General features: G+C 46.5%; 1 protein-coding gene across 1 annotated transcript in view; it reads left to right on the top strand.

The window, feature by feature from the left end:
- The window catches only part of DNAH3 (dynein axonemal heavy chain 3), a 215466-nt gene that overhangs the window by 166797 nt on the left and 21560 nt on the right, over positions 1-27109 (top strand). Inside the window, 6 exon segments of the mRNA XM_017850181.1 lie at positions 943-1159; positions 5360-5542; positions 10781-10979; positions 15419-17560; positions 21462-21687; positions 26267-26511. Of these exon segments, the coding sequence (XP_017705670.1) occupies positions 943-1159; positions 5360-5542; positions 10781-10979; positions 15419-17560; positions 21462-21687; positions 26267-26511 (3212 nt within the window).

Below are 27109 nucleotides of genomic sequence, written 5' to 3'. Positions count from 1 at the left end.
TTTTTTTTCTCTCTACAAAGTCAGGGTATTTCTCCAAACTACCAAAGTTTAGGAACTCCTGCTTAAGCCCTGATGATTCATCAAAGGGATCAGTGATAGAAATGACTTGATCAGGGCATGGTGGCTCACACCTGTAATCACAGCACTTTGGGAGGCCAAGGCAGGTGGATCATCTGAAGTCAGGAGTTCGAGACCAGCCTGGCCAACATGGTGAAACCCTGTCCCTACTAAAAATACTAAAATTAGCTGGGCATGGTGGTATGGACCTGTAATCCCAGCTACTTGGGAGGCTGAGGCAGGAGAATCTCTTGAACCTGGGAGGCAGAGGTTGCAGTGAACTGAGATCATGCTACTGCACTCCAACCTGGGCAAAAGGGTGAAACTCTGTCTCAAAAAAAAAAAAAAAAAATTAGAAATGACTTGATCAAAGATCATTTGAGGTCAGGCATGGTGGCTCATGCCTGTAATCCCAGTACTTTGGGAGGCCAAGGCGGGTGGATCACCTGAGGTCAGGAGTTTCAGACTAGCCTGACCAACATGGTGAAACCCCGTCTCTACTAAAAATAGAAAAATTAGTTAGGTGTGGTGGCGCACACCTGTAATCCCAGCTACTCGGGAGGCTGAAGCAGGAAAATCACTTGAGCCTGGGAGGCAGAGGTTGCAGAGAGCTGAGATCGCGCCACTGCACTCCAGCCTGGGTGTCAGAGACACTGTCTCAAAAAATAAATAAATATAAAATCATTTGTGTGAGAGTATGCACCTGTGCACCTGCCCCACCCTTCTCTGCCTCAGCTCTGTTTATGTGTCTTCAGAGAGTTTCCATTCTAGTGGATCATAGTCAGTGTATGTGTCTTCTCACACCCTCATGTCTATAACCAAAGCTGTGCTGGATCTCCCTGGAGGACATTGGGTCCTGCCTAACCGCCTTGGTGTCCTCGGCAGGGTCGTCTCCATGTGCAAATATTTCCAAGAGAGCGTCAAGAAGCTGTCACTTGATTATTACAACAAACTTCGAAGACACAACTATGTTACCCCCACCTCCTACCTCGAATTGATTCTAACCTTCAAGACGCTCCTGAATAGCAAGAGGCAAGAGGTGGCTATGATGAGGAACCGCTACCTGACAGGCTTGCAGAAACTCGACTTTGCAGCTTCACAGGTGAGCACTGCCAAAATAGAACAGAGATGAAGAGGCCAGGGACGAGGTGGATGTGCTGAGGCACGTGTTCAGGTGCAGAATTAAGAGACACCAAATCAAGCAGAATGTGACCCTGCATTTGCAGAGCTTACCTTAGCTACATCACTGCAATCCCTGCCCTGTGGGATCCTGTCTTTAAGATTTTGATATTTTGTTCATCATGGGTTTTTGCATTAATTTTCGTTTCTTAACCTATTGCAATAATGTATTATTTATCTTGAGTACTTTCTTTTTAATGCCCCCTTAAGTTTTGTACTCAAGGTGAGTGCTTCCCTTGTCTCACCTTGTGAGGACATGGGCAGGATAAGGCAGTGAATGGTTCAAGATATCTTTGTGGAGTCAGATCTGGGCCCAAATTTATCTCTATAGCATACCAGCTGTAGAGCCAGGGGTATGTTATTTCACTTCCTCGAGCCTCAGATTCCTCTTCTATAAAAAGGTGAAGGCCCAGTGCAGTGGCTCACGCCTCCCAGCATTTGGGAGGTCAAAGTGGGAGAATCACTTGAGGTCAGGAGATTGCTTGAGACCAGCCTGAGAAACATAGCAAGACCCCATCTCTACAAAAAATAAAATAAAATAAAATTAGCCAAGTGTAGTGGCATGTGCCTGTAGTCCCAGCTACTTGGGAGGCTGAGGTGGGAGGATCACTTGAGCCCAGGAGTTCAAGGCTACAGTGAGCTATGATCATACCACTGCACTCCAGCCGGGGTAACAGAGTGAGACCTTGTCTCTTTATTTTATTATTTCTTTTAAGACAAAGTCTCGCTCTGTCACTGAGGCTGGAATGCAGTGGCGCAATCTCAGCTCTCTGCAACCTCCACCTCCTGGGTTCAAGTGATCCTTCTGTCTCAGCATCCCAAATAGCTGGTACTACAGGTGCGTGCTACCATGCCCAGCTAATTTGTGTATTTTTAGTAGAACCGAGGTTTTGCAATGTTGGCCAGGCTAGTCTCAAACTCTGACCTCAGGTAATCTGCCCATCTCGGCCTCCCAAAGTGCTGGGATTACAGGCATGAGCCACAGAGGCCATGCCAGTCACGTTGTCTCTTTAAAAAAGAAGAAGAAAAAAAGTGGTAGCAGTTTTCACAGCATAGGGCTGTTATGAAGATGAAGTAAGCTGACACAGTGCAGCCCTTAGCAAAATGCCTGGCACATGAGTTATTAATTAATTTGTTCCTAGAGCCACTTGAAAAATTGTCTAAAATGAAAGCTGTACTAGGAGATGGATTTTCAACCCCAATACAGACCTGAGACTGTTGATTGATTTACAGAGTTGGCTCTGTGTACAGCAAACCCACAAACGCTGCAACACAGGGATGGGAGAGAACATTGGAAATGGCATCTGTTGCTCTGTTCCTGGGGATGTAAGTCGTTGGTGTTTAGAGATGTTGAAACTGAAGTCTGTCCAGACAAGCGTGAGGTCGGTCATGTCTGAGGAGCAGCAAAAGGACCCAAGACAGTTTAGACCAGAAAATAAAATGATTGTACCACTTAACATTTCTTAGGTCCTACCGCATCCCTAGTGCTGTGTGTGAAGAAAGTATTGTTATCATCTCCATGTGATACACAAAGAAACCAGGACACAGAGAGGTCAGGTGACTCGCCCATGATCACACAGCCTGGCGAGTGGTCAGGCCAGAACTGAAACTTAGATCTGCATGACTCCAAAACCTGTGTTCCTAACCAGGTCAGCCTGCTGTGCTTCTGACTCACTGGGGGCATTGGGTACAAGGTCAAGAAAACTCTCTCCAAATACGTGAAACCCAACCCTGTTTGAGCTGCCTTAAAAGGCAGAATCAGGACCAGTGAGTGAAAACTTCAGGGGGGTAAATTCTAGCTCTGCACCAAGAAAATCTAATGTCAATTTTTTTTTTTTTTGGACAGAGTCTCATTCGATCACCCAGGATGGAGTGCAGTGGTGCAATCTCAGCTCACTGCAACCTCCACCTCCCACATTCCAGTAATTCTCCTGCCTCAGCCTCCCGCGTAGCCGGGATTACAGGCACGTGCCACCACGCCTGGCTAATTTTTGTATTTTTAGTAGAGACAGGGTTTCACCATGTTGGTCAGGCTGGTCACAAACTCCTGACCTCAAGTGATCTGCCCACCTTGGCCTCCCAAAGTGCTGGGATTACAGGCATGAGCCACTGAGCCCAGCCTAATAGGTTTAATTGTCTGAAAAATGGCACAAGCCCCATGAGAGGTGGTGAGCTCCCCATTATTAGAGGAGTTCAGAAACCAGAAAACTACTTGGCAGGAATGTTTTATAGAGCATCAGACTGTTTGTCTTAGTCAGCTTGGGCTGCCATAGCAAAACATCCTAAACTGGGTGGCTTCAACAACAAACATTTACTTATTTCTCGTAGTTCTGGAGACTGGGAAGTTCAAGATCAAGGCACTAGCAGATCCAGTGTCTGGTGGGGGCTCTTTTCCTGGTTTGCAGACGGCTGCCGTCTTGCTGTGTTCTCACATAGTGGGAAGAGACAGATCTCATGTGGCTTCCTGTTTTTATTATATAAGGGCATTTACCCCATCATGTGGGCCTCACCCTTATGACCTCTTCTAACTCTAATTCCCTCCAAAGGCCTCACCTATAATTACCATCAAATTGGGGATTAGGCTTCAACATATAAATCTGAGGAGGAAACAAACGTTTAGTCCACAGTACTATTGGAAAAAGTATCTTTGAAAGTAACTTCTGGCCGGGCGCGGTGGCTCAAGCCTGTAATCCCAGCACTTTGGGAGGCCGAGACGGGCAGATCACGAGGTCAGGAGATCGAGACCATCCTGGCTAACACGGTGAAACCCCGTCTCTACTAAAAAATACAAAAAACTAGCCGGGCGAGGTGGCGGGCGCCTGTAGTCCCAGCTACTCGGGAGGCTGAGGCAGGAGAATGGCATAAACCCAGGAGGCGGAGCTTGCAGTGAGCTGAGATCCGGCCACTGCACTCCAGCCTTGGTGGCAGAGCGAGACTCCGTCTCAAAAAAAAAAAAAAAAAAAAGAAAGTAACTTCTATCTCAGCTGTGTTTTTAATTCACAGCCTTTAAAAAAATGTAGCTTTAAAAAATAATTTTGGCTGGGCACAGTGGCTCATGCCTGTAATCCCAGAACTTTGGAAGGCCAAGACAGTTGGATCATCTGAGGTCAGGAGTTCAAGACCAGCCTGGCCAACATGGTGAAACCCCATCTCTACTAAAAATACAAAAATTAGCCGGGTGTGGTGGCATATGTCTGTAATCCCAGCTACTCGGGAGGCTGAGGCAGGAGAATTGCTTGAACCCAGGAGGCAGAGGTTGCAGTGAGCTGAGATCTCACCACTGGACTCCAGCCTGGGTGACAGAGTGAGACTCCATCTCAAAAAAAGAAAAAAATATATTTTAACTTAAAAAAAAAAGTTTGTAGAGACCGGGTCTCACTATGTTTCCCAGGCTGGTCTTGAACTTCTGGGCTCAAGTGATTCTCCCACCTCTACTTCCCAAATTGCTGGGATTACAAGTAAAAATAAATGTAGTTAAAAAAAATTTCTTGGCCGGGTGCAGTGGCTCACGCCTGTAACCCCAGCATTTTGGGAGGCTGAGACAGATGAATCACCTGAGTTCAGGAGTTCGAGACCAGCTTGACCAACATGGTGACACTCCATCTCTACTAAAAATACAAAAATTAGCCAGGCGTGGTGGCGTGTGACTGTAGTCCCAGCTACTCAGGAGGCTGAGACGGGAGAATTGCTTCAACCCAGGAGTCGGAGGTTGCAGTGGGCCAAGATTGTGCCACTGCACTCCAGCCTGGGCGACAGAGCGAGACTCTGTCAAATAAATAAATAAATAAATTCTTAACTTGCTTTTCTCTCTCTCCCATTACCCCCAACACTACAATATAGACTCAGTGAGGGAGGACATAGTTTTTAAAAATTTTTTTAGTTTACAAGTACATGTCTAGTGCCTAGCACAGTGCTTGGTAACCACAACACAGAGTGTAAACTCAATAACTGTTGAAAAACCTATGAGATAATCACTAGGAAACAAATCTGTACCCAAGACCATGTCAAAATCATTAGTACATATTTTCTGCTTATGTCATAGGTTGAAGAATCCTTTCAACTCTTGTCTGCTTTGCCATTTTCAGTGCTGACCCTGGATTCCTCCCACCTCTCTCCTTGCTAGGTAGCAGTCATGCAAAGAGAACTGACCGCTCTTCAACCTCAACTCATCCTCACCTCCGAGGAAACTGCCAAGATGATGGTGAAAATTGAAGCAGAGACAAGAGAAGCTGATGCAAAGAAACTTCTGGTACAGGCAGATGAAAAAGAAGCCAATGTTGCTGCTGCTATTGCCCAAGGAATCAAGGTAGAAAGACCGAGAAGAAAGGGAGGGAACTAGTGCTGCTGAATGAGCATGGTTATGTCCATCTCACAGATGAGAAAAGTGAGGCTCAGAAAGGGTAGGCAAGGCTGGGCATAGTGGCTTACAGCTGTAATCCCAGCACTTTGGGAGACCAAGGGAGGTGGATCACCTGAGGTTAGGAGTTCAAGACCAGCCTGACCAACATGGTGAAACCTCGTCTCTATTAAAATACAAAAAAAAAAAAAAAATTAGCCAGGCATGGTGGCGTGTGTCTGTTATCCCAGCTACCCAGGAAGCTGAGGCAGGGGAATTGCTTGAACCTGGGAGGCAGAGGTCTCAGTGAGCCAAGATTGCATCACTGCACTCCAGCCTGGGCGACAAGAGTGAAACTCCGTCTAAAAAAATAATAATAAGGGGTAGGCGACTCTCCCAGCATCACATAGCTGATAAGTGATGACGCAAGTTGCTCTGAAACATGGTTGAATCCAGGAAGCATTAAGACCCAACACGTGGACAGGTGTAGTGGCTCACACCTGTGATCCCAGAGCTTTGGGAGACAAAGGCAGGAGGATCACCTGAGCCTAGGAGTTTAAGACCAGCCTGGGCAACATAGCAAGATCCTGTCTCTACAAAAATAAAACTAAAAAACTTAGCCAGGTGTACTGGCACACCCATGTAGTCCCAGCTACTCAGGAGGCTGATGTGGGAGGTTTGCTTGAGCCCAGGAGTTTGAGGCTGTAGTGAACTAGGATCATGCCACTGCAATCCATAGCTCACTGCAGCCTTGAACACTTGGACTCAAGTGATCCTCCCACCTCAGCTTCCCAAGTAGCTGACCAAGACCCTCTGTTGTCTAAAAAGCAAAACAAAACAAAAAAAGTGGCCAGGTGCAGTGGCTCATGCCTGTAATCCCAATACTGTGGGAGGCTGAGGTGGGTGGATTGCTTCCGTGCTGGAGTTCAAGACCAGCCAAGTTCAAGACCAGCCTGGGCAACATGGAGAACCCCATCTCTACAAAAAATGTAAAAAAATTCGCCGGCTGTGGTGGCATGCACGTATGGTCCCAGCTACTCAGGAGGCTGAGGTGGGAGAGTCCTGAGCCCAGGAGGTCGAGGCTACAGTGGGTCCAGATCGCACCACTGCACTCCAGCCTGGGTGACAGAGCAAGACCCAGTCTCAAAAACAAACAAACAAAAAGACCCAATATGTTTTGACCCCATCTCTTACCACTTTTCCTTTATTCCCTGTACTCTGGCCACACTGATCTCCTAGCTATTCGTTAAATAATCATAACCCACATTCCCACCCAAGAGCCTTTGAACTGGCTGTTCCCTCTACACAGAATGCCTTCCTTTTGATATCCACATGGCTGTTTCCTTTGCCTCCATCGTATTTTTGCTCAATTATGCCTGGCTGTTGTAGGTGTGGAATAAATATTTGTTGAATGACAGAATGTTGAACCTAGAGGAAACCCACTTGAAGGTGATTCTTGTGCCAGAGAGGAAATAGTCCTGGTAAGGGCTTGACCTACATTCAGGTAGTAAAAGAAAATCTATTTCTTCTATTAGCACTGATGTGATGTTGTGTATTTCACAAAGCACTTTGAAGTACATGGTTACATTTGAGCATTAAAACTACTTTGAGACTTCAGAATGACAGATGGGGCCGGGAGAGGTGGCTCATGCCTGTAATCCCAGCACTTCAGGAGGCCAAGGTGGGCAGATCACTTGAGGTCAGGTGTTCGAGAACAGCCTGGTCAACATGATAAAACCTTACCTCTACTAAAAATACAAAAATTAGCTGGGCATGGTGGCACGTGCTTGTAATCTCAGCTACTCAGGAGGTTGAGGTGGGAGAATTTCTTGAACCTAAGAGGTAGAGGTTACAGTAAGTCGAGATTGCACCAATGCACTCCAGCCTCAGCGACAGAGCGAGACCTTATCTCAAAAAAAAAAAAAAAAAGAATGACAGACATGGGCATATGAGAGTTGACAGCATTGAGGTTCAGTGGTAAATTGACTTTCCAGAACTGCATGGTTAGTTAGTGGGATTAGAAGCCAAGGTTCATGGCACTTACCTTAACATACTTGAACCTATGCCCCCACTTAACAGAAAATTCTCTCAACCATTCTTCAAACAAGGGCTTGATCAAAAAGCAGCCTATGTCTGTCTTCTATCATAAATAGGTCATGGCGGCTGGGTGCTGTGGCTCACACCTGTAATCCCAGCACTTTTAGGAGGCTGAGGCAGGCGGATCACTTGAGGTCACGAATTGGAGACCAGCCTGGCCAATATGGTGAAACCCTGTCTCTATTAAAAATATAAAACTTAGCCGGGTCTGGTGGTGGGGCACCTGTAATCCCAGCTATTCAGGAGGCTGAAGCACAAGAATCACTTGAACCTGGGAGGTAGAGGTTGCAGTGAGCCAACATCATGCCACGGCACTCCAGCCTGAGTGACCAAAAAAAAAAAAAAAGTTATGGGGCATTGTCTCAGAAGGGCAGGCCTTTTTGATTAACTTTTCTCCACTGAGTCCAGACACCTGGCCTGTGGGAGATCCCCTGGGTGGGTCTGATCCCTGTCAGAGTCACATAATGAATACCCTGAATTACAGATGCTTTTTCACTTAGAGTCCTAATAGAACAGACAGGAGATGAATGGAAACCATCAGTAATAATGGACCAGGCAATGTGGGTCGTGCCTTTAATCCCAGTGCTTTGGGAGGCTGAGTCAGGAGGATGGCTTGAGGCCAGGAGGAATTTCAGACCAGCCCGGGTAACAATAGTGAAAACTCTTCTCTACAAAAAACTAAAAAGAAAAAAATTGGCCAGGTGCAGTGGAGCACAACTGTAGTCTTAGCTACTCAGAAGACTGAGTCAGGAGGATCACTTGAGTCCAGGAGCTGCAGTAAGCTGTAGTCACACCACTGCACTCTAGCCTGGACAACGGAGTCAGCTCTTATCTAAAAAAAATCCAGGCAATTTCAAGTAACAATTCTGAATTTTCAGCTTTTCTTTGGAAAACCTCAGGCAACCTGGCAACATCAGAGCTGGCCTCCCGGGTTGCACTCATCATCGGTATTAAATAGATGCTGCTCCTGTGTTTCAATTCACCAAAGCCCCAGCCCCACCCACTCACACTCACTGGCCTGGCCCCCTGAGGCGCATGAATTGGCAACTCTTCCATGGTTCTGTGCTGGAATCAGGTACATCAGGGCTCAGTTTTTGCTCTGTCCTTTCCTCGCTTCAGTTTCTTCGTCTATGAAGTGGGGGTACTAAGAGGAAAACATGTAACATTTGTAGCCTGTGCCAGAGCGTAAGGGTCTATGTTAGCGATTCTCCAAAACTGCTGTTCTTTGCTCTATATCAAGGGGACTTACCTATGGGACCAAGGCTAGCCCCTCTCCACATGTGGGTCACAGAGGGAAGGAGAACAGCACAGCCAGGACTCTGCTTTGTAATGTCAGGCCAAACAGTGACTTGCTGGAGCAGGAGGGAGGTGAGTGATGGCACAAGGTTGGTATGGCGGCGACCCAGGTCGCCCCACCACACCCACTCCCAGGCAAAAACTGCCACATCAGGTTTCAGTGCAAAGGGTGAGGCTCAATACTCTGCCATCTCATCCCTCTTCCAGGGAGTGACATCCTGGGATGAGTCAGGAAGTGGAAGAAACTACTCAGGGAGGAGAAGAAACCAGTGTCTAATGTGCAGCTTCCCTGAGGCTTTTGTGTGGACTGGAATCCCTTCCTGGACCTTTCAAGGCTGTGGTCCTCCTGCCCGGACAGAGTTGCTAATTTTCTCTAATCTCCTCACACTCCCAGAAATGACACAACATGGAATAGTGCCCAGTAGAGTACCAAATGCACAGAAGGAATGCAAATGAAATCCATATTAGGAGTTTCTGTTTGATCCTAATTTGCCTTTAAGAAACATAAATTTTAGTGTTTCTTTATATGGAGAAAAAGTTAGTTCCCTGCTCTTTACCAAAAAAGAAAAAAAAGAAGGTAATTTGTTAGAAACTCAGAAGTATGACTGGGCACGGAGGCTCATGCCTGTAATCCCAGCACTTTGGGAGGCCAAGACAAGTGGATCACCTGAGGTCAGGAGTTCGAGACCAGCCTGGCCAACATGGTGAAAACCCATCTATACTAAAAATACAAAAGTTAGTCAGACCTGGTGGCAGGCGCCTGCAATCCCAGCTACTCGGGAGCCTGAAGTGCGAGAATCGCTTGAACCCGGGAAGCAGAGGTTGCAGTGAGCCGAGATCACACCGCTTCTGCAGTCCAGCCTGGATGATACAGCGAGACTCTGTCAAAAAAAAAAAAAGAAAGAAAGAAAAGAAAAGAAGAAAAGAAAAGGAAAGGAAAGGAAAGGAAAGGAAAAGAAATCCATACTGGGAAGACAAAGAGACTGGAAAAGCAAGAATCAGGTCACCAACACTTGATTCACGAGTGCAATGATTTGCTTACGTTGGTCAATTCTTTCCAATTATTTCTTTCCCCCCAATGAGGATGATGAGTGATACCAAAATTACTGCGATCTGATTACATTTCGCCACATTGCACTGGTCCATACCTCTCAAACAATCCGATTGCTCTTTCCATGCTAAGACTCAGGGGCAACTTTAAATTATTACGTTTTTTAGCATAGAAACAAATGTGGTAACAACGCCTATGTGAGTTTTTTTGTTTTGTTTTGTTTTAGACAGCGTTTTGCTCTTGTTGGCCAGGCTAGAGTGCAACGGCGAAATCTCAGCTCACTGCAACCTCTGCCTCCCGGGTTCAAGCGATTCTTCTACCTCAGCCTCCTGAGTAGCTGGGATTACAAGCGCCCGCCACCACGCCCGGCTAATTTTTGTATTTTTAGTAGAGACAGGGTTTTGCCATGTTGACCAGGCTGGTCTTGAACTCCTGACCTCAAGTTATCCACCCACCTCGGCCTCCCAAAGTGCTGGGATTATAGGCATGAGCCACCGCGCCCAGCCAAAAAAGCAAATAAGTTGAATACTCAGATGTTCGGGACATCCAGACCACAACCCCAAAAGGCCATGCATGTGTTCCGGCTGCTGGTTAACGCTCAGAGTCATTGTCCAGCTTCAGGGGCAGGCACCGTGTTAAACGGGATCTGGAAGAGGAAGAGGAAGCACCTCTTCCTGATTCCTCATGTAGGAGTAGAGCTCTGCTTTGCCCCCAGTGTGCCAGGCCCTGGGTACTCATCTCCTTTGTCCTCGTGCTGCCCACAGAACGAATGTGAGGGCGATCTAGCTGAGGCAATGCCTGCGCTCAAGGCTGCACTAGCTGCTCTGGACACCCTGAACCCGGCCGACATCTCACTGGTGAAGTCGATGCAGAACCCACCAGGCCCTGTCAAGCTGGTCATGGAGAGCATCTGCGTCATGAAAGGGATGAAGCCAGAGAGGAAGCCAGACCCCAGTGGCTCCGGTAACCCCCACCCCACCCCACCCAGATGCCTGCACAGGCTGCTCTTTCCTGGCAGTGGGGTGCCAGCACCCCACTGCATCCCCAAGTCGACTCCAGGCATGCAGGCAAGATCATTGAGTTTGGAGGAATTAAGAAAGGAACCAGGCTGTGTGTGCACCCAAGGCCTCTCTCACACTTCTCCAGCAGCTTCCGCCCTCTCAGTCAGTTGGGAAAATGCAGGTATCTGTAGGTGGAGCTGAGCTTAGTCAAGGCCTCTCCCTGCAAGTCATTACAAAAATGAAGGTCAGGTAGACAAAAGGCCTGGTGTGGAACAAACACAGTCATGTGTGGGTGACTAAGAGAACTACAGAGAGAGAAGCAGAGAAAGAGAGTTAGGGAAAGGAAAAGAATGAGACAGAGACAAAGAAAGGAACAGAGAGGAGACTGAGAAATAAATGGAGACCCAGACACCTCTACACACATGCATGCATGCACGCATGCACAGACATGCACACGCATGCGCACACATGCAGAGACATGCACACACATGCATGCACACACAGAGACATGCACACATGTGTATGCACATGTAGACATGCATGCACACACATGCATACACGGCCATGCATGAACACACATGTATGCATACACAAACATGCACACACAGATGTGCATGCACACACATGCATGCACCACATGCAGACATGCATACACACAGGCATACATGTGCATATGCACCCAAAGGGACAGGGGGACCAGGAGAGAAGGAAATCAGGAGAAAGAGACAGGGAAACACACACACACACAGATAAAGAGAAAGAAAAAGAGAGAGAGAGGAGATGGGGAGAGACTTGCACGCACAAGTGAGTTGCAGACATACAGGAGAGAGTAAGGCATGAGGGGAGAGAAACAGGTAGAAATAGAGACTGAGAGACAAATATGTGGAGAGCGACAGAGAAATGGAGACAGAGAGACGCAGAGACACAGGGAGTGCCAGAGATACAAAGAGAGACACAGAAACAGAGACACAGAGTGGGAAGAAAAGAGACCAGAGAGAAGAGAGACAGGGAGACAAAAAACACTCACAGGAAGACAGAGAGGAAGAGTTGGGGGAGGGAGTGGGGTGCAGCAGAAGTGAGGAATGGAAAATTAGAGGGAGAGAGACATAGACGGGAGACAAGGGCCAAGAGAGGCAGAGACGGCAACTGGACGGGGAGAAAGAGAGAAGGGGGGACAGACGAAAAAAGAAAGAGAAAGAGGAGGATACAGAGAATTAGAAATGGGGAGAAAGGAATGGGGAAGGAGGAAGGAAAGCCCCTTCTACAGTTGAGCCTAGAAACATGAACAGGTGGATATTACTGTCCTTCAAATTTAAATTAGATGTAGGACCTTGCATTGAGACCAGTGCCTTAGAGCTGAACCATGACTTTAAAAATCACCTCCAGTTCTATTTCCTGCCTTTTGAATCCTCCCATCCTGGGAACAGTCTGGCTATTCCTTCATTCTTTCTGTAATGTTAGAAGTCTCTACTCTAATCCCATCCAGGCACAGTGGCTCACACCTGTAATCCCAGCAATTTGGGAGACTGAGGTGGGTGGATCACTTGAGCCCAGAAGTTTGAAACCAGCCTGGACAACATGACAAAACCCCATCTCTACAAAAAATACGAAATTTACCCAGGTGTGCTGGTGCACGTCTGTAGTCCCAGCTGCTCAGGAGGCTGAGAAGAGAGGAATGCTTGAGCCTTGGAGGTTGAGGCTACAGTGAGCTGTGATCCTGCCACTGCTCTTTAGCCTGTATGACAGAGTGAGACCCTGTCTCAAAAAAGAAATCCCTGATCCTTCATTTGAGACCTTCTGGCTCCTGCTTCCCATTGCTTAGTATTCCCTCTTCTCTGGTGGCTGTCAGGCCTACAGTCACATAAAACAGATGCAAAACTCATCAGGAAGAGCCAAGCAAGGAGTGGACTTTACAAGAGCATCCTTTAGGGAAGCAGCTGAGGTATAATAAGTTGGCCTTGAGCAAAGATGAGCTAGATGGTACTTCTGCACCCTAGCTGCACCCTGGAATCACCTGGAGAGCTTAAAGAATGCAGAAGTCGGCCAGGCGCGGTAGGTCACTCCTGTAATCCCAGCACTTTGGGAGGCCAAGATGGGCGATCACCTGAGGTCAGGAGTTTGAGACCAACCTGGCCAACATGGTGAAATCCCGTACTAAAAATACAAAAAAAAAAAAAAGAAAATTAGCTGGGCATGGTGGTGTGTGCCTGTAATCCCAGCTACTTGGAAGGCTGAGGCAGGAGAATTGCTTGAATCCAGGAGGCAGAAGTTGCAGTGAGCCGAGACCATGCCATTGCACTCCAGCCTGGGCAACAAGAACGAAACTCTGTCTCAAAAAAAAAAAAAAAAAAAAAAAAGCAGAAGTCCATGCCCCACTCCTAGAGACTCTCATTCCATTGGTCTGGGATGCAGCCTGAGCAGTAGAATTTTTTTTTTTAAGCTCTGCCTGTAGCTGGGTTTGAGACCTGCTGAGATACACAAAGCACAGCCAGGTCATGAATGCCATTTCTCATCTTGGATCACTGATAATCAGCACAGAACCTATCATTAAATTAAAATTAAAGCAAATTATGCCTATTATTCACCCAAACCATGGAATTGAGTGAGTATATTGAGATGGAGCAAAAGAGCAATTGAGTTAGTTTGGGGTACCTTGAATTTAAATGAAGCAGATCATTTTCTAGAATGCCAACAAAAACCTTCACGGGAAATATTTGGCCGATTTCTGCTCTTGTAATTAGGAATGGGACACATTTGACCTGCTGTAGTCAATGTGATGTCTCAGAGTATAACTTTTTTGATGAGCCTGAGCTTGGCAAGTACCGCGGGCCAAAAGGCTTCCCGAATTTTTTCCAATGTGTCAACAGAAGGAGCATTGTTCCGGGATGGGATTGAGACTCGCTTGATTAGTTGTTAGTCAGCATGATGTGTGCTAAGGGGAATAAGGGCCTGGCTTTGTGTCTGGGCAGGCCACGGGTAGTCTTCTGTGTGGGTGGAAGCCTGCAAGCTGCTTCTTCCAGCCTCCTTCATTCTCACAAGACCTTGGCCTCACTCACACGGTTCATCACAAGGAGGACTGATTGGGCTCCAACCAACGTCCCAGACTAGGGAAGAATATTCGAAACTCATCTCCACGGGCTGTGGCACCTGCTGCCTTTTCTATCCATGAATAAGATAATGGGGTACTATTCATTCAACCCATATTTATTGATAACTAAGTACTAGGCAGTGTTCCAGGTTCTAGAAAGCAGCAGAAGGTTACCACTTTGAGGGAGAGATAGATGGTAGAAAATAATTGAAAACTTACAGGTTGCAATAAGTGCTATAAAGGGAATGGACTTTCTAGCAAGCAAGATGAAAGAAAATGCTGGTGCGGCGGGGAGGGGGGTCCCTCTTGTCCGAGAAGTCTAGGGAAACCTCTATGGCGATGGCTTTTAAAGTGAGGCCTCTGACCTGGGCAACATGGCGAAGCCTCATCTCCATAAAAAATGCAAAGATTGGCTGGGCGTAGCTGGGCGTCGTGGCCCATGCCTGTAATCCCAGCACTTGGGGAGGCTGAGGCAGGTGGATCACCTGAGGTCAGGAGTTCGAGACCAGCCTGTCCAACATGGTGAAACCCCATCTCTACTAAAAGTACAAAAAAATTAGCTGAGCATGGTGGCAGGCGCCTGTAATCCCAGCTACTCTGGAGGCTGAGGTAGGAGAATCGCTTGAACCTGAGAGGCAGAGGTTGCAATGAGCCGAGGTCGCACCACTGCACTCCAGCCTGGACAACAAGAGTGAGACTCCATCTCAAAAAAAAAAAAGTTGGCTGGGTACGGTGGCTCAGGCCTGGAATCTTAGCACTTTGGGAGGCCGAGGTGGGCGGATCATATGAGGTCAAGAGTTTAAGACCAGCCTGGTCAACATGGTAAAACCCCGTCTCTACTAAATATACAAAAATTAGCTGGGCATGGTGGCACATGCCTGTAGTCCCAACTCCTTGGGACCCTGAGGCAGGAGAATCGCTTGAACCCAGGAGGCGAAGGTTGCAGTGAGCCGAGATCGCACCACTGCACTCAAGCCTGGCCAACAGTGCAAGACTCTGTCTCAAAATAAATAAATAAATAACATAGAATAAAATGAGAACTGAGGTCTGGTCAGGAGCCAGCTAGATGCCATTTACAGTATCGGCGAAGGGCTCATGGTAAGAAGCACTTGGGGTCATGGAGGAATTGAAGGAAGGTCCTTTGTAACCCGGGTTTAGGGAGTGAGGCAGAGATGGGGTTGGTGAGGTCAGCTGGGCCTCCTAGACCATGTTTTGTTTCTGTTTTTTCTCAAATACCAGCAGTAACCACTGCAAAATTTTAAGTCTCGGCCAGAATGTCTTAATACATTATCTCTGTTTCTTGTTCCAAATAGGTAAGATGATAGAAGACTACTGGGGGGTATCCAAAAAGATTCTTGGGGATCTGAAATTCTTGGAGAGTCTTAAGACGTATGACAAAGACAACATCCCCCCACTGACCATGCAGCGGATCCGGGAAAGGTTTATCAATCACCCGGAATTCCAGCCGACTGTCATTAAAAATGTGTCTTCGGCCTGTGAGGGTCTGTGCAAGTGGGTGAGGGCCATGGAGGTGTACGATCGCGTGGCCAAGGTGGTGGCTCCCAAACGGGAGCGACTGAGGGAGGCGGAGGGGAAGCTGGATGCACAGATGCAGAAGCTGAATCAGAAACGAGCAGAGCTGAAGCTGGTGGTAGACCGGCTCCAGGCCCTGAATGACGACTTTGGAAAGATGAACACCAAGAAAAAGGACTTGGAGGAAAACATTGAAATCTGCTCCCAAAAGCTGGTCAGGGCAGAGAAACTGATCAGTGGTCTTGGGGGAGAGAAGGACAGATGGACCGAAGCTGCCCGGCACCTGGGGATCCGCTATACTAATCTGACGGGTGATGTGTTGCTGTCCTCAGGAACCGTGGCTTACCTGGGCGCTTTTACAGTGGATTATCGGATCCAGTGCCAAAATCAGTGGTTGGCTGAATGTAAGGACAAGGTCATCCCCGGCTCTAGTGACTTCAGTCTCAGCCACACGTTAGGGGATCCCATAAAAATCCGTGCCTGGCAGATTGCTGGGCTTCCCGTTGACTCCTTCTCCATCGACAACGGCATCATTGTGTCCAATTCCAGACGCTGGGCCTTAATGATTGACCCTCAGGGGCAGGCCAATAAATGGATTAAGAACATGGAGAAGGTGAATAAACTGGCTGTCATCAAGTTCTCTGATAGCAACTACATGAGGATGCTGGAAAACGCGCTGCAGTTAGGCACCCCTGTCTTGATTGAAAACATTGGTGAAGAGCTGGATGCTTCTATCGAACCTATCTTGCTCAAGGCAACATTCAAACAGCAAGGAGTTGAGTACATGAGGCTGGGTGAAAACATCATCGAATATTCCAGGGATTTTAAGTTATACATCACAACCCGTTTGAGGAATCCACATTACCTCCCAGAAGTTGCTGTGAAAGTCTGTCTCCTCAACTTCATGATCACCCCCTTGGGTCTCCAAGATCAACTCCTTGGCATCGTGACTGCGAAGGAGAAGCCAGAGCTGGAAGAGAAAAAGAACCAGTTGATTGTGGAAAGCGCAGAGAACAAGAAGCATCTCAAGGAAATTGAAGATAAGATCTTAGAGGTTCTCTCCATGTCCAAGGGTAACATCCTGGAGGATGAAACCGCCATCAAAGTTCTGTCCTCCTCCAAAGTGCTATCTGAAGAGATCTCGGAGAAACAGAAAGTTGCTTCCATGACAGAAACGCAGATTGACGAGACTCGTATGGGCTATAAGCCAGTGGCTGTGCATTCCGCCACCATCTTCTTTTGTATCTCGGACCTGGCCAACATCGAGCCGATGTACCAGTACTCCCTGACTTGGTTCATACATCTCTACATGCATTCCCTGGCCCATAGCACGAAGAGCGAAGAACTGAATCTGCGCATCGAGTACATCATTGACCATTTCACCCTCAGTATCTACAACAACGTGTGCCGTTCTCTGTTTGAGAAGGACAAGCTACTCTTCTCTCTCCTCCTGACCATCGGCATCATGAAACAGAAGAAGGAAATTACAGAGGAGGTGTGGTACTTCCTTCTTACTGGAGGCATCGCACTGGATAACCCCTACCCCAACCCAGCTCCCCAATGGCTGGCTGAGAAGGCGTGGGCGGAGATTGTCCGTGCATCTGCTTTACCCAAATTGCACGGCCTGATGAACCATTTGGAACAGAACCTGGATGAATGGAAGCTGATCTATGACTCAGCCTGGCCCCACGAGGAGCAACTCCCTGGGTCTTGGAAGTTCTGTCAAGGATTGGAGAAGATGGTGATCCTCCGTTGTTTGCGGCCTGACAAAATAGTGCCAGCGGTCCGGGAGTTCATTGCTGAGCACATGGGAAAGCTGTACATCGAAGCCCCTACCTTCGATCTCCAGGGATCCTACAATGATTCCAGCTGCTGTGCGCCTTTGATTTTTGTGTTGTCTCCAAGTGCAGACCCAATGGCAGGTAAGAACAGAGTGTTGTGGAAGAGACATGGAAAGCCCAGAATGTGTGGGTGGATATCAGTAGCCCGTCCCTTACGGCAGGTATCTCAAGTTCAGATGACTTTGAAGGCCAAGTGGTTTATAGGCCGAGGTGGAGCCACGGAACTCTTATTTTTCCACCTAAAGAGCTCAGCTGCTACTCGGCACCCACAAATTGGGCCATTTGGAAATGTAAGCCCAGAATTGCTAGATCATCTGATTTTTCAAGAGAAACCAGAAATGCAGAAATTTCCCACTGTTGAATCTTGATAATTCATTCAAAGTTTTTTCCTTAAAAACCTTGTGAGGGTTCAGGAGAGGTGGCTTATGCCTGTAATCCCAGCACTTTGGGAGAATGAGTTGGGAGGATTGCTTGAGCCCAGGAGTTTGAGACCAGCCTGGGGAATATAGTGAGACCTCCGTTGCTATAAAACATTAAAAAATTAGCTGGAAATGGTGGCACATGCTTGTAGTTCCAGCTACTTGGGAGGCTGAGGTAGGAGGATCCCTTCAGCCTGGGGAGGTCAAGGCCTCAATGAGCTATGATCACACTACTGTACTCCAGTCTAGGGGACAGACCCTGCCCCCTCCCAAAGAAAAAAAGAACAAAATAGAAGCTTGGTGAGATTCAGCTCGGATGATTCCACAGGAAACTTCACATTGTGTTCCTTCTAGTGCCGCACATCACGAGATCCATACTGTCTGGCTGTCTTTTCTGATAAAGACAGATCGGGGACTCAGGCATTGTCAGCGTGAGCTGGCTGTCTGTCCCCCCGCGCCCTCCCTTATAAAGTTTCCCACCAGATTGTCACCTAATGTGACGGTTCTCAATCTTGGCTGCACCTTGGAATCACTTGGGGAGTTTAAAGAAGCATCTCAATGCATAGGCCACAGCCTTGGCCAATTAAATTAAAATCTTTGGGATGTTTTATGAATTGTGTTTTATGAAGCCTTTCCAGTCATTCCAATGTGCAACCAGTGTTGGGAACCACTGACTTTAATAGTTTTAGTGGCCTATGACTATCATTACCGAGATCCATTATTTCACTAGCTGGTGCACAATGATTATTATTATTGTTTTATTTTTTATTATTTTATTTTATTTATTTATTTTGAGACGGAGTCTTGCTCTGTCGCCCAGTCTATAGTGCAGTGGCGTGATACTGGTTCACTGCAACCTCCACCTCTTGGGTTCAAGCAATTCTCGTGTCTCAGCCTCCCGAGTAGCTGGGATTACAGGCACGTGCTACTACATCCAGCTAATTTTTATATTTTTAGTAGAGATGGGGTTTCACCATGCTGGCCAGGCTGGTCTTGAACTCCTGACCTGAAGTGATCCACCCACCTTGGCCTCCCAAAGTGCTAGGATTACTGGCGTGAGCTACTCGGGAGGCAGAGGCAGGAGAATCGCTTGAATCTGGGAGGTGGAGGTTGTGGTGAACCAAGATTGCGCCATTGCACTCCAGCCTGGGCAACAAGAGCGAAACTCCATCTCAGAAAACAAACAAACAAACGGCAATTTATTTTCTCACAAGTCTCAAAGAAAGAAGTTTGAAATCAAACTTTTGGCAGGGATGGTTTCTTTTGAGGCCTCTCTGCTTGGCTTGCTGATGGTCTTCTTCTCCCTATGTCTGCACAGGGCCTTCTCTCTGTGTCTGTCCTCATCTCCTCTTCTCATAAGGATATCAGTCATATTGGATTAAGGCCCACTCTAATGAATTCATTTTAACTTTGCCTCTGCAAAGACCCTATCTCCAGCTACTGAACAGTTACATTCTGAGGTACCCGGAATTAGGACTTCAATGTATGAATTTTGCTAGGGACACGATGCAGCTCGTAACAGAGACCATATGTAATCCTTAGAATATTAACCCTGATTTTTTTTATGTGCTGCCTGCCCCTCATAGTGATGTACTTCCTTGTCTGTCTTTTTTTATTGTGAGTTCACCATCAGCAGATTTGTGTTGTTTTGCAGGAGTCTCATATACTTTGGGTTTTAGGGGTGTCCCTATAGAACAACTTTGCCTGTGCAAACAGTGGTACCCCAGGGGGCGAGGTGGGGGTCGCCATTCTGAATCAAATTTTATGGGAAATTTCTCAGCTTAGGAATCCCACACCAGAGAGTACCGTGAACTCACACTCCTCAAATTCATGTGACATAAACAGTGTTTTGATTTTTCACTGGAGAGTTGTTTGTTTTTTTCATCCAGGCTCCAGACCAGTTATGAGCTTCCATGTCTTTTCCCTGGGTCAGTAGTCAAATGGACTTCTTTTTGTTTGTTTGTTTGTTTGTTTGTTTGTTTGTTTTTTGAGATGGAGTCTCACTGTGTAACCCAGGCTGGACTGCAGTGGCACGATCTCAGCTCACTGCAACCTCCGCCTCTCCCTGGGTTCAAGCAATTTTCCTGCTTCAGCTTCCCAGGTAGCTCAGACTACAGGCGTGCGCCACCAAACCCAGCTAATATTTGTATTTTTAGTAGAGATGGGGTTTCACCATGTTGGCCATGCTTGTCTCGAATTCCTAACTTCAAGTGATCCTCTCATCTCGGCCTCCCAAAGTGCTGGGATTACAGGCGTGAGCAACCGCATCTGGCCAAATGTCTGGTCTTCATAACATGAAGGGATGGCACCTTGAGAATCCTAACTTTATGCAAGTGTCTCAGTTCCAGCTCCCCACCTCTTATGAGTGCAAAGCTGTATCTCCCAAGGACATTAAAACTTTAACATCTAGAGTAATGAAATAAAGTGGTATTTTCCAATGGTGATATGCTATGTATCCATGAAAGCAAAAAGCCTTAATACATGTACTAATGTGGAAGAGACCTATAAGATACGTACATTGATAAGTGGGAAAAAATGCAGTATTCTACAATTCATATAAATTTAATCATATATATGCATTTATTTAAATACATAAAATATTTCTGGAAGGATTCACAAATCTAGTAACAGTGGCTACCACTGGGAAGAGAGAAGTGAGAGACTTACTTATTTCACTTTACAAATGCTTATATTTCTCGTTAAAATAAATTTGCAAAAATCAGTTTCCTAGTTATTTGATTATGTGCTCACCTTTTATTTTGAGTTCCCCATTTTGGCACCTGGGAATATCCCTTTCTTTCAAACCTTGATTTTTTTTTTTTTTTGAGTCAGAGTCTTGCTCTGTCGCCCAGGCTGGAGTGCAATGGCCGGATCTCAGCTCACTGCAAGCTCCGCCTCCCGGGTTCCCGCCATTCTCCTGCCTCAGCCTCCCAAGTAGCTGGGACTACAGGCGCCCGCCACCTCGCCCGGCTAGTTTTGTATTTTAGTAGAGACGGGGTTTCACTGTGTTCGCCAGGATGGTCTCGATCTCCTGACCTTGTGATCCGCCCGTCTCGGCCTCCCAAAGTGCTGGGATTACAGGCTTGAGCCACTGCGCCCGGCCTGATTTTTTTTTTCTTTTCGGTTCAGATAATTCCTTTTTTATCAAGAATGTCTATGTGTTTAAAGCAAAAGATAAGTTGATTATAGCTTCATCTGCCATCTGACCTGATGTCTTGAACTTCCCCAGAAAGGTGTTTATTTTGTAATTAACAGAAGTTAATGAGTTTTTTTTCTGAGTCCGAAATTTTAATGTGAACCCCACCTTTTGTGTTGGTATTGGCGTGTGTGTGTGTGTGTGTGTGTGTGTGTGTGTGTGTTTAAATAGAGACAGAGTCTCACTGTGTTGCCCAGGCTGGTCTCCAACTCCTGAGCTCAAGTGATCCTCCCACCTCGGCCTCCCAAAGTGTTGGGATTACAGGTGTGAGCCACCACACCGAGCCATGTTTATTGTTGATGTGGCTGTTCTGTTACTGTTAGCTAGCCTGTCATCTTTCAAAAGCCTCCTTTCTTCCTGGTCTCAGGCCTGCTGAAGTTTGCTGATGATCTTGGTATGGGAGGTACCAGAACACAGACCATCTCCCTTGGCCAAGGCCAAGGCCCTATTGCTGCCAAAATGATCAACAATGCCATCAAAGATGGGACCTGGGTGGTCTTACAGAACTGCCATCTGGCCACAAGCTGGATGCCTACACTGGAGAAGATTTGTGAGGAGGTGATTGTTCCTGAGAGCACCAATGCCAGATTCAGGTGAGATGCTGTCCCACCACTGCCTTCTCTGGGACCCAACCTCCAGACATCAGGCTGGTGGCTGGGAAGATGATCAAGACACAGTCCTGCCCCTTAGAAACTCTCAGTCTAGGCCGGGCAGGGTGGCTCATGCCTGTAATCCCAGCACTTTAGGAAGCTGAGGCGGGTGGATCCCTGAGGTCAGGAGTTCGAGACTAGCCTGGCCAACATGGCAAAACGCTGTCTCTACTAAAAATACAAAAATTAGCAGGGTGTAGTGGTGTACACCTGTAATCTCAGCTACTCGTGAGGCTGAGGTGGGAGAATTGCTTGAACCCAGGAGGCAGAGGTTGTAGTGAGCAGAAATCATATCACTGCACTCCAGCCTGGGCGACAGAGTGAGACTTCCTCTCAAAAAAAGAAAAAAAGAAAGAAAGAAGCTCTTCAGTCTAGCAGAAGGCAGCCCATAGATGAATAATGTTGATACCATGTCATATATGATTTACTCACTATTTGAAGAAGAGCCATGGAATATAGAAAAGGGATGGGAAGGTTGGGGAAGTCCTGGAGGCCTGACAATGGCCCGGGATTTTGAAAAATGAATAGGAGTTTGCCAGGAAGGATATTCCAGGCAGAAGAGACAGCATTTGGAAAAGCAGAGAGGTATTAAGGAAATACTGAGAAGTTATCTTACAACTCTGGTATATGCCATGAGAAGTTGTTGGAGAAGGTAATAGGAAATGTAGCTAGAAAGGTAGACTCAATGTGAGCAAGTCTGATTTTTAAAAATTATTATTTGTCTAAAAAAAATCCTGTCCAGGCATGGTGGCTCACGCCTGTAATATCAGCATTTTGAGAGGCTGAGATAGGTGGATTGCTTGAACCCAGGAGTTCAAGGTCAGCTTGGGCAACATGGCAAAACCCCATCTCTACTAAAAATACAAAAAATAAGCTGGGCGTGGTGGCGCACATTTGTAGTCCCGGCAACTTGGGAGGCTGAACTGGGAGAATCACCTGAGCCCGAGAAGTCGAGGCTGCAGTGAGCAGTGATCACACCACGGCACTCCAGCCTGGGCCACAGAGTGAGACCCTGTTTAAAATATAAAAAATAAAAAAATTTCTACCATTTTCCAGGTATCATTTGCCCTGCCTCCTGCCACCTGCCTACCTCTATCCTACATTTCTGGGGTTCTTTGGAATTTTAATCAACATTGGAAATGGCTATTTGTTTTTTGTTAAAGCCCAGCAAAGCTAAGCCTCAGTTTTTGCATTCATAGAATAATAAGATGATCCAAACAGACTTTAAAGTCCATTTTAACTCAAATGTTCAGGGATTCTCTTTTTTTTTTGAGACAGAGTTTCGCTCTTGTTGCCCAGGCTGGAGCGCAGTGGCGCAATCTCCACTCACGGCGACCTCCGCCTCCTGGCTTCAAGCGATTCTCCTGCCTTAGCCTCCTGAGTAGATGGGACTACAGGCATGTGCCACCACACATGGCTAATTTTGTATTTTTAGTAGAGATGGGGTTTCTCCATGTTGGTTAGGCTGGTCTTGAACTCCCAATCTCAGGTGATCCGCCCACCTCAGCCTCCCAAAGTACTGGGATTACAGGCGTGAGCCACCACACCTGGACCAGGGATTCTCTTATACCAGGCCAGAGAGCAGCAACCTAAGGCCCGATGGCCAAATGCACCCTGCTGCCAGTTGTTTTTGTATAGCTTGCAAGCTAACTAAACAGTGTGGAAAAAAATCTAAAGAATCATGTTTCATAATACATGAAATGTCTATGAAATTCAAATTTTAGTGTCCATAAAGTTTTATTGAAAAACATCCATGCTTATTCATATATTGTCTATGGCTACTTCTGTATGACAAGTAGTTGCAGCAGAGATCATATGGGCTCACAAAGTCTAAAATACTTACTCTTTGGTTCTTTACAGAAAAAATGTGTCAACCCCTACTCTGTCCAATAAAGCTAGCTGGTTATTTTCATCTTAGTTGTCTGCCGGAAAAGAGGGAAAGTGTTTGGTGCTTATTTACAAAGTCAGATTAGCCACAGTTGATTTGTCTTCATATAAAACTTCCAAAAGAGAGAGAGTTTAAGAGAAGTCCATTAGTTTCAAGAATGCTGTTTGACAACAAGCGAGGTGGCTCACAGCTATAATCCCAGCACTTTGGGAGGCTGAAGCAAGTGGATCACATGAGGCCAGGAATTCAAGACCACCCTGGCAACATGGTGAAACCCCGTCTCTACTAAAAATACAAAAATTAGCCCGGTGTGGTGTGCATGTCTGTAATCCCAGCTACTTGGGAGGCTGAGGCACAAGAATCCCTTGAACCCAGGAGGTGGAAGTTGCAGTGAACTGATATTGCACCACTGCACTCCAGCCTGGGCGACAGAGTGAGACTCCATCTCAAAAAAAAAAAAAAAAACCGTTATCAACTACTTCAAAATATGTCACAGCATTGTATGGGTTCAAATGACATGAGCCAAAAACATCACCCATCTGCAGACTGAAGTCAGGCCTTAGGCCCCCAGTTTACTCTTCTACCCCTCCCAGCCCTGTGCCTGGACCACAGGCTAAAGTCTGACTAGATCACCAGCTCTCCCTCCTCCACAGGGAGGCTCAGCCTGTGTCCTGTGTCTCTAACGACCATTCAACCCCAAACCTACCTGTTACAAATCTCTCTAATGTCTAGTAAACCAATGAAAACCAAGAGGCCATGATGTATATGTAATTTGACCTTGGGTAGGAAAAACAAATTAATAAAAGTCTGGGAGCTTAGCATGGTTGTGTGCATCTGTAGTTCCCGCTACTCAGGAGGCTGAGGTGGGAGGATCACTTGAGCTCAGGAGCCTGAAACCAGCCTGGGCAATAGAGCAAGATATCTTTAAAAATAAAATTAGGGCCGGGCGCGGTGGCTCAAGCCTGTAATCCCAGCACTTTGGGAGGCCGAGACGGGCGGATCACGAGGTGAGGAGATCGAGACCATCCTGGCAAAACACGGTGAAACCCCGTCTCTACTAAAAAAAAATACAAAAAAATAAAAAATAAAAAATAAAAAAATAAAATTAGATTAAAAAAGAAGAAGAAGAACTGGCCAGGAGCAGCAGTGTTTCATGCCTATAATCCCAGCATTTTAGGAGGCTGAGTCGGGTGGATCACATAAGGCCAGGAGTTCGAGACCAACCTGGCCAACTTTTGAAACCCGTCTCTACTAAAATACAAAACTAGCTAGGCGGGGTGGTGTATGTCTGTGATCCCAGCTACTAGGGAGGCTGAGGCAGGAGAATCACTTGAACCTGGGAGGTGGAGGTTGCAGTGAGCCGAGATGCACCACTGCACTGCAGCCTAGGTGACAGAGTGAGACCCTGTCTCAAAAAAATAAAATAAAATAAAATAAAATAAAATAAAATAAAATTTTAAAAGAGCCTCAGATGCAGTGTGCCAAGATGTTAACCTATAGGTGGTAAAATTATCAATTCTGGTTTCTTCTAAACACTTTTATATATGTTCCCTTTTTTTGTGGGCATAGATAAACTTGCATTTTAAAAAAGAATTTCTCCCTATTTTTCAAGGCCCGTTTCAAATGCCATTTCCTCTATGACAGGCATCCACAAACTTTTTCTGTAAAGGGCCAATAGTAAATATTTTAGGATTTGTGGCCATGTCGTCTCTGTTGCAACTATTCAACTCTCGTTGTAGAGAGAAAGCAGCCTTAGGGCCAGGCACAGGGACTCACACCTGTAATCCCGGCACTTTGGGATGGTGAGCTGGGAGGATCACTTGAGTCCTGGAGTTCGAGACAAGCCTGGGCAACACAGGGGGACTCCATCTCTACATTTATTTATTTTTTTTTTTGAGATGGAGTCTCGCTCTGTCACCCGGGCTGGAGTGCAGTGGCCGGATCTCAGCTCACTGCAAGCTCCGCCTCCCGGGTTTACGCCATTCTCCTGCCTCAGCCTCCCGAGTAGCTGGGACTACAGGCGCCCGCCACCTCGCCCGGCTAGTTTTTTTCTATTTTTTAGTAGAGACGGGGTTTCACCATGTTAGCCAGGATGGTCTCGATCTCCTGACCTCGTGATCCGCCCATCTCGGCCTCCCAAAGTGCTGGGATTACAGGCTTGAGCCACCGCGCCCGGCCTCCATCTCTACATTTAAAAAAAAAAATAAAAAATATTAAAAAAATGTAGGCGCTTTGGAGTCAGAGAATCCTGAGTTCGTTCACATCTTGGTTCAACTACTGCCAAGCAACGTGTCCTTGAAAAACCCACCTGACCTTGCCATGCCTCCGTTTCCTCACTGGTAAAATGGGTAGTGAATCCCTCCTCATCAGGTGACTGTGAGGCTTAAGGGAAATAAAAGGACATATGTTAAATGCTTAGCATGGCTTTGGCTCTGGTAGTATTTAATAAATCATAGCTATTATTTTTTGTTTTTTTTAAATTATTTATAAATAAAACAATATTTTTAGTAGAGATGGGGTTTTACCATGTTACCCAGGCTGGTCTGTTTTGTTACTGTTATTGTTTTGTTTTGTTATTGTTTTCACTATAACTTACTGTATTGCTCTAAAAGGTTGCGTCCGTTGTTCTTCCAGACTCTGGCTAACCAGCTATCCATCAGAGAAGTTTCCGGTCAGCATTCTCCAGAATGGAATCAAAATGACCAATGAGCCCCCCAAAGGGCTCCGGGCCAACCTTTTGCGCTCCTACCTCAATGACCCCGTCTCAGATCCTGTATTCTTCCAAAGCTGTGCAAAGGCGGTGATGTGGCAAAAGATGTTATTTGGCCTTTGTTTCTTCCACGCCATTGTTCAAGAGAGGAGAAACTTCGGCCCCCTGGGTAAGCGATGACAGTGCACCTGGGTGGCCTGGGGAAAAGGCTACCAGGCACATATAAGTGTGTTTCCAGGTGCATGTTTAAGCTTACGCTCAGATAGGGTTGCCAGTAAAATACAGTGTAAGTCTTTTCCAGGCAATATTTGGAACATACTTATACTAAATGATTTATTATTTAAGATTAAACTCTCACTGTATTTTTATTTGCTAAATCTGACAACCTGGCTGGGCGTGATGGCTTGTGCCTTTAATCCCAGCACTTAGGGAGGCCAAGGCAGGCAGAACCCTTGAGGCCAGGAGTTTGAGACCAGCCTGGGTAACATGGTAAAACCCCATGGTAAAAACACAAAAATTAGCCGGGTGTGGTGGTGCCCGCCTATAATCCCAGCTATGTGGGAAGCCGAGGCATGAGAATTGCTTCAACCAGGAGGTGGAGTTTGTTGTGAGCCCATATCACACCACTGCACACCAGCCTGGGTGACAGAGGGAGACCCTGTCTCAACAACAACAACAACAAATTCCTTTGTATGAATATATAACATTTTGCTTACATATTAATCTACCTATAGACTTTTTTTTTTTTTTTTTTTTTTTTTTTTTTT

The sequence above is a fragment of the Rhinopithecus bieti genome, unplaced genomic scaffold, assembly GCF_001698545.2.
Source record: "Rhinopithecus bieti isolate Rb0 unplaced genomic scaffold, ASM169854v2 scaffold_1918, whole genome shotgun sequence".
NCBI lineage: Eukaryota > Metazoa > Chordata > Mammalia > Primates > Cercopithecidae > Rhinopithecus > Rhinopithecus bieti.
Note: the sequence above shows the minus strand (reverse complement) of the source record. Positions and strands in the feature narration are given on the sequence as shown.